At 33.9% G+C, this 8,706-nt stretch overlaps 1 protein-coding gene across 2 annotated transcripts in view; it reads right to left on the bottom strand.

The window, feature by feature from the left end:
* Positions 1-3,116, bottom strand: part of LOC110036623 (probable calcium-binding protein CML27) — a 9,020-nt gene extending 5,904 nt beyond the window's left edge. For both annotated transcript variants that reach the window (XM_020741109.1, XM_020741110.1), the window contains exon 1: positions 2,330-3,116. In XM_020741109.1, coding sequence (XP_020596768.1) covers positions 2,352-2,945 — 594 coding nt within the window. In that variant the 5' untranslated portion in view covers positions 2,946-3,116 and the 3' untranslated portion in view covers positions 2,330-2,351. The remainder of the gene's footprint in view (positions 1-2,329) is intronic.
* Between the last annotated feature and the right edge of the window lie 5,590 nt (positions 3,117-8,706).

The following is an 8,706-nucleotide window of genomic DNA, read 5'->3' as shown; positions in this document are numbered from 1 at the left end:
TATATATATATATATAAGGTCATATTTCAAGATATGCCAATATATTCATTCAAGAAGTCAAAATAGTTGTAGCAAAAACAACTATGCATAATTTCATATGCAAATATCCATCTTGAGATATGTGGATTTCAGGGTTATAGACGAGGATCCTATGTGCATAATCATAGAAGCATTCAAACATCATATATGACGGCCAATACTGGATAAAGATTTGAGTGTTAAGACACTCGATGGGGAGGGTGTTCAGGAGATGATTCAGTTGAGGGAACAAATCACAGATGTCTTCGTGAATGTGTCAAATACCTATAACTGATAAATTGATTGAACATTATGAGTGACTTTTGAGGTATTTTTTAGTTTTTTTTGCTAAGTAGGATAAAACTATGTAGGTTGATGCAATGCATATTTAATTCATAAAATTTTTCTTGTTTTTATTTTATTGAACTATGGACATGCTTTGATTGCTCCTACTTGGATGGCCAATCGAGCAACTGTAGGTAAAGTTTTTAAATATTCTTGTATTGCTAATAATATGCTTACTTTCTTTTAGGGTCTATTGCCTTGCTATGATGTGAGAATTTACTCTCGTTTTACTGAATATTGTTATTGTAACAATAACATTATAATAGTTTTAGGTTTTATATCTATTTTTTCTTTCTAATTTCTCATTTTAATATCAATTTGAGCTTAAGTATATGCATTATAAGAAAATAAAAGTTCAAGAAACTCTATTGGCTTGAGAATTAATATTGTCACCGCGGTTTATAATTTTTTGGATGCACGTCTCGGCAAGAAATTAATTTTGGGAGAAAATTTTATAAGCGTTCGAGAAACATGACGCTTGATGACTGTGACTTCTTTAGATAAGTTGAGGATTGTGAGGAGTCTACTCCAAATAGCGACAATGTTTGGAGAGTAACTTTGAAAAAGATATTCTGCCAGCAGCTTGATCATTTAGACATGAAAACTACAATAATAATAATTTTACTTGCTCTTATTTAATTACAAATTTTTTGTAATTCATTAATGTCAATTGATGTATGACTTGCAACGTAATATTTTGGATTCCTAATTTTTTGTAATATTTTGAAGTTTATTTTTATTGTTTTGTTTGAACTATTTTTGAAATTGTACACTAACAACTATATTTTGCAAGGACAAATTAGTCTTTATTTCAGAATTAACTGTTGCACATCAGTATCACGTATGAATTATCCAAACAAGCTCTAGTTGTTACTCCTGGTAGCAGCTTCACAACTACTACTTCAAAAAGTTGCAAACTCTAATTTCACTCCAATTATTTGATTCAAAACTAATTCGCAAGCTTAAGCTGGGCTCATGTTCGGCTTGCTTGAAATAGCTCGTGTTCGAAATCGGCTTTTGAATAGTGTGTTCGTGTTCGACTCGATTTAAAAATTCGTGTTCGTGTTCGGCTCGAAATTGGCTCGTTAAACTTAAATTGAGAAAAATAGTTATAAAACGTGGGAATCGAACCTGAATCAAATATATACAAAAGAATACACTAATCACATTGCAACATGAGGTGTTATGATTTAAACTTATACATAAATATATATAATATATTATTATATAAATAATATATATAATATATTGTTATATAAATAGTTATATAATTTTTTTATTTGGAGCTAAAACAAGCCGAACACAAGCGAATCCGAATACGATCGAAAGAGTTATTCGTGTTCGGCTCGTTTATAATTCGAGCTTCAAAAATTTGTTCGTGTTCGGCTCATTTGTTAACACGAGCTACTTAACGAGTCGAACACGAGTTGTTCGCGAACAACAAGCTTTTTTGACAGCCCTATTCATAGCTATACAAAAATAATAAGAAAAGCAAACCATTCACTACGAACTGATTTTCAATATAAAAAATTGGCAATTTAGATATATATATATATATTAGTCCAATCATGTTAATCGAACTAACCTACACCTGACATACACCTGCCCCCATCAATTAAACAGTTGAAGTTATCAAACTTCACCCACTCCTTATTTTTCAACCTCTTCTACCATACAACTAAACAATCATCTCACATCATGCGATAAGGACTCATAAAATTTTTAATTTATAAATATCAATGTTTCGGGTGGTCTGTGTTTAATTTTCCCAATTAATTTTTAATAGAAACTTACTCGGTCATTATAAATTATTAAATACAACGTTGCCATTAACACACTATATTCCTTCCAAGCTAGTCACCACCGAGTCTAGGATTTAGCAACCTTTGTATCATGAAAAGAAGAAGAAGAAGAAGAAGAAGAAGATGCAGGATAGGAGACAGAAAAGATAAAGAAGAAGACATGCCTCATTAACCGTCCGATCAAAATCAAGCGCTCTGCACATTAACAGTCTTCATCATGGTCTTAAACTCAAAGAAATCCACCAGTCCATCACTATCCCGGTCCACAGATCCGATCATCAGCTGAACCCGATCTAGGGTTCGCCCTTCAGCCAAACCCAACTTCCCGAGCACCACCTGCAACTCTTTCGCTGAAATGAATCCATCCCCATCCTCATCGAAAACCCTAAACGCCTCTCTCATCTCCTCCTCCTCCTCCACCTCTCCCCTGCTTCCATCGGCATTGAATAGGGCGTCACCGAGGGAGCGGTGGATTGAATTGAAGGAGTCGAAATCGAGGCCGAGACGGCCGGTCGGGATGTAAGATGCGATGGAGGAGCAGAGTTCGGCGGGATCGACGCCGAGGCCGAGGCAATCGAGGGCGAGACAGAGCTCTTCGGAGGTGATTTCTCCGTCGCCGTTGCGGTCGAAGATGTCGAAAACGCGGCGGAGGCGGAGGGAGTTGAGGCTCGGGGATCGGAGGCGGAAGGATGGGGAGGTGTGGAGTAGGTGGGGTTTGAGAGATGAGACGATCAAAGGGGTTTCGATCGCCAGTTGGGATGGGGGGATTTCTCCGGCCATTTTTGTTGCTTGAGATTTGACTATTGGCTTTTGCTGGTGGGAGAGGAAGACGGGGAAGTGGAGACGGTTTATGAATTATTAATGGCTGAGAAAAAACGGGAGGGTGTTGAGGACATTTAATGCCGTATGGCGGGGAGTGCCAGTCAGTAAACGCTAGAAGGTTTGGGTATGTGAAAATGGAAAAAAAGATTAGGTGCTGGTATGGGAGTGCTTTATACCTATCGCGCGGTTATTTGCTGTTAATTTTTGGCGAAAATTATCGTCATAATATTTGCAAAGTGGAGAGAAAGCGGGCGCGGCCCGTTTTCGTCCCGCGGCTTCGCTTTCGTCCCGATATTTTTATTTTTTACTCTATGTATTTCTCCTCTGTCCTAGCTGCTTTCCCGCTACTTCTCTTGCGAATCCCCTTGTCCTTCTTCTTTCATAGCCCCTCGATTGATCGATCTCAGGTACGACGAACCATTTTCTTCTTGTATTTGCGGATCTGAGGAAGGTTATGCGTTTTCATGGCTCTGATGTTTTCTCCTCGTTATCTCTTTCCTATTTATGCCATTTTTCTTCCTCCTTCTCTGTGGTGGATCTGTAGCTTCACTAAGGCATCAATGACATCAGTGATTTTTGTTTTTGTTCTGTCCGCTTAGCTAGAAATTGGCAACAAAAATTCTTAATTTTTTTTTGTTTTTTTTTTCTCTTTTTATTAATATTTAAATTTATGAACAAATTTAACAAAAAAGGACAACATGATCATTTTCCAGAAATATCTGCTCCAGAGCTGTTTTCACACAGCTGCACCGAACAGGCTGTCAGCTTTCCCGCAGCAGCTTTCTAGGGCAGTGCATCTGAAAAGTTGAGATGTTGCAGTTGCGCCAAACAGACCCTACATCATGGGTATTGGTGTAGTTTTACATTGTTTAAGACTGAATGAGGGTCTGTCATTCATATATGTATGTCCATCTTAATAAAAACAAAATAAGAATATATATGTGCGGGTCTGTTTGTATATGTGGCAGGTTCTGATTGGAGTCCCGATGTAAAAAATATATCAAAACTCCTAATGCAATAATTTTTCGTGAAAATGGGGTCTGTCATCGACCGATTTGACTTTCACTGAGGGCGTGGAGAAATACCTTGAGGGTGACGACAACCTGACTACTATGATGGAGGACTAATAATAGGAATCATATGACAGAAGTCAAATGTCAGCATCATCAACAATTGTGGCTGGGCGATGATGGTCTAACAACGGTGATGGGTTGATGGCGACCTAACTAACATGGCTTCGATAATAGCAATGCTTATTGGGCAACGTGGTCCGACGATGGTGATGGTGGTCTGGTAGCGTTAGTCCGGCAGCGGTGACACGACGATGATGGTGGGGGGCAACTACTGCTCAACAATGGTGGTCTAACGACGATGATAGTCTATTGGAAAACGGTGGTGGTCGAGTAGTGGTGGTCCTACGAAGATAAATGTTGGGCAACAATTGCCCGGGGGCGGTGACGTCGACAACGGTGGTGGTCGAGTTGTGATGATCTAGTGGCGACGACAAGGCAACTCTTGCGGCAGCAATGGTGCAATAGTGGTTTGATGGCGGCAACAATCCGTGGATAATGGTCAAGCAGAGGTGGAGCTCGAGAATTCTTAAAAGTTTGGAGCTTTCTTCAGCATTCACTCATCCCAAAGAGTGTTGGGGTTTATTTTTTAATTTTGTAATTGGCATCATTAGTAAATATTGAATGTTCATAGTGCCAAGATCAACACTATGAACTAGTCCTACGAGTTTGGCGCCACAATGATAGGAGAAGTATAAATAACATTCAATGGTGTTAGGATGCCACCTCCTTTTACTTCATGACATCATGGTTCTCTCTTTATGATGATATGAGAGGCGATTTTTGTATGTATGCATTTATAAGCATGTGGTTCTTTACACCTGTATGCCATGTATGTTGACCAACATTTATATGCATGAATTATCTATTATTTTCATGACATTTTGATTTTGATTACGAGATCTTTGGTTGTACATTTAGAATGTATTTTTGATTTTATCCTCTTCTGAAGAATTTTGACCGGTCTTAATTTTGATAGGTTTAGCTCTGGAGGTACACCCTTTATGGTGTTTTTTTTATAAATTGCTTGTGTGTATGTTCGTATATGCAGTGTCTTACTTCTCTAAGTAAGGCCCCATTTTAGGTTACACCATGTAGGTTTATTTCTCATGATTCAACATGTCAGTGATGGTATTCAAATGATCCTTAGTATAACAAGTGATAATAATAGGGAAACGAGCATTGATCATTGAGTAGTACAAATTATTCTATTATTTACATATCTCATAGGATTGATTTAAGCATAGACCTGTGCTAACATTTGTCACTTGTTGTAATGACTATTAGTTCATTAAGATGCTTAGAATAGGGCTAGCTTGGTGACTTCATTAAAATCATTTGGGAAAGGCTTTTCTCCTTGCACCACGGCTTGGACATAGATGAATGTATAGGCAACACCTTGTAGTACTTGTTTAGAAATAAATTTAGGATATAGTTATGGATTTTCATACACAACTATTGTTATTTGGTGTGTATTTGTTAGTGTACACTTGATGTGCCTTGTTCCTGTTTTATCGAGTTTTGAGACTTGTGCATTAGTGTGTTAGGGCAAATTTTTCTTGCAGGGCATTATATTTTATAGAAAGGAGCTTAATGATTTAAATTAACACATTTTCTACAGGTGTCACTTCGCTCTCTTCCTATCGAGTGCATCATTTTATATGTTACATGAGATAACCCATGCTAACCTTTGTTGCTGGTTGATTCCTTTTTGGGACATTTTTTTATAAACTTTTACAGTCTTTTTGGATAGTCTGTATTGAAAATAAAGTACGGGGCGAGTGCCGAAGCTTGGAGCATGCATCCTGTGGAGAGGATCAGGAGTTGTTTACTATATATATATATATTAATAACATGTTGCCTGCTGATGCATTGCGAGAGTATTTTATCTAGCCAAAAATTTAAAGAAAGTTATTCCAATAGTATAAATAATTTAGATATTATGTATTGAATGGGTTAAGGGGACATGATATATTATATGATGTTGCTTTTAATGGAGTTGAAATGCTTAATCAAATGATAGTTAACAATGATTTTGTTTTTTTTTTTTTTCCAAAATGCTAAAAAATAAGATTCAAATGTTAATTTTGATGGTCCTTTAGACCACAAGATAGAGAACACTAAATTTATTTTACTCTGATTTATATTGATATGATCTTTCAAACCAAGTTTGCATTACAAATTATAATAAATGCATAGTTTTTTATAGTAATGTTTGAGTATATGAAATTAACTTAAATAAATCCAAATTATTGATTATATATGTTCATCATGATGATGATGTAATATGACATTGTGGATGATATTTACATGCTATAGCATGTCAACATATATGTTGTCATTCGATTATGTACACTTCTATATTTATTTGTCATTTTATAATCCCTTTTGGTACATAATCAAATAGATATAAACTAAGAAATGATTGAGTATATTGAAGCTAAATTTAATGTTTAAGTCTCATATATAAAAATTTGGGATGCAATGAGAAAGACAATTCTAATAATCTTTGATAGTTGAGAAGAGCAATATAGAAGTTTATATCATTTTATGGATGCTGTAAGAATGTAATGCCCAAAACTATTTATAGTCTTGAGTTTACACAAAAATGTCATTTTACAAGTTTATTTTTGATTTTTGGGCCATCTCTTTCAAGTTGGTCTCACTGCCGCTCAATATTAAGTTTTAATGGTATATGTTTATTAGAAATCATAGAGGAACACTCTTAATTGCCTGCAGTTGGTATCAATGCTAAAAATATTCCATTCTCACTAGCATTTGTCATTGTTTAGTCTGAATCAAATGATTCTTGGATGTGATTTTTATGTAGTCTATATGACTCCACTAAAACTAATAGATGTCTATAAGATCTTTGTATGGTGTTCGATAAGCATTTTGTTTTGATTAAAGGTTGCAAAAAGATATTTTATTGGGTTGTGCATCATGATTGCTTTTTTCATTTAAGGGAGAATTGTAAGAAAGTTGTACGTCAAATGGGATTAAAAAATAGAGAAATGATATGCGATAGAAATGTATTCTGCTAAAAATACATATGATTCAGATATTTTAAGATACATATGTTTGATTTTTTTAATGTAAAAATGAAAGCGTGTGATTAACTAATAGAATGATATCTCACATGATTGAATTTATATTATAGCAGTGATTCTATTAATAGAACAATGATTGCTAATGCATATGATTCATTCAATGGTGTTCTTAGGCAGGCTCTTGCAGTGCCTATGCAAGCATTAGTTTGTGCTATTTGTTATTACTTGTTTGCTATTTTTATTAATAATCATAACATAAAAAATAAATTTTTTTAACCAGAAAATATAAATTTGTTCCTAGAACAATACGAAAGAAAAAAATGCCAATTTCCCTAATCAACTTGCATAAATCCTTATGGGTATGAAGTTTTATGATAGCTCATGCATAACATTTTAAGTTGATTTTGATGGAAGTGAATATTATAAATGTGATTACAATTATCTTATAATTTATCAAGTGCCATATCCACATGCTATTGTTGCAGTTGGAGCAAAACGCGTGGATCATATTTTATTTCTCAAAAGTATGCACAAACATATGAAGTAGTTTTTCAAACAATCCCTAACTACAACTAAAGACAATAATCTAGTCTAATAGAGGGAATCATAGAGTTGAATCCACCATGAATTAGAAGATGACCAGGTTGACTAAGAGCAATGTGTATTCGTAATATAATGGATAAAAATGTGGACGGGAAGACTATGTAGTTGCTGTCATCAAGTACGACAAAATAAGTCTGCGTGCTTACAATATTCATAAAATATAAGGTATGAGTTATTTTTTAAATTTTTAAAATTTTTTTCTACTTATTCTACATTTTATTTTGCAAAAAAAAAAACCTAGACCACAAAGACATAACTTCGCCCACAATAAAGTTGGTTATAGAGACGAGATAGAGGCATAACTATGCACTTATTTTTCTTTTTATTTTGCTTTAATAATTTAAAAAAATTGTAAATATATTTTAAAAATATTACACCATGCTACTAATAATCTTTTTTTTAATTATTTTATTTTTTATAGGAAAATATTAAAAATGGGAATATTTTAATGTTATTGTTTAAATTGCTTCAAAAATTTAATAAAACGTTACTTTTTTCCAAATTAAATAATAAAATTTACAATTATAAAAAAAAAGGTTGTCGTTCTTACATTATCAAAATTTTGATAACTACATTTAAATATTATTTAAAAATATTTCCATTTTTTAAAAAGATTTAAATAAATTAAATTAAAAAATGACTATATAACTACAGTCATTTATTAATTTAATTAAATAAAAAATAATAAAAATAAAATTGGCCCTGCAGGCCGGGTCGCCCAAGTCACCTAATCCTTGGGTGACTTCCATAGCGGGGAGTGGCCCAACTTTGTCACCACTAGCTCCTTTTTAAATTCTTCTACAACAAATACTCTAGTACGTTTATTTACAAAAATATCCCTTCCAAAAAAATTTTCCATTATTTTATTATTATATCTTTATTAATTAACCCAACTCATTTATCAATGTATCATTATTCACCATATTCAATTCATTAAAAATTTTTATATTAAACAATTTATCATTATGTAAATACATATATATATATATATATATA

The sequence above is a fragment of the Phalaenopsis equestris genome, unplaced genomic scaffold (genome assembly GCF_001263595.1).
Source record: "Phalaenopsis equestris unplaced genomic scaffold, ASM126359v1 Scaffold209375, whole genome shotgun sequence".
Taxonomy (NCBI): domain Eukaryota; kingdom Viridiplantae; phylum Streptophyta; class Magnoliopsida; order Asparagales; family Orchidaceae; genus Phalaenopsis; species Phalaenopsis equestris.
The sequence above is the reverse complement of the archived record's forward strand: the minus strand, read 5'-3'. Positions and strand labels throughout refer to the sequence as shown.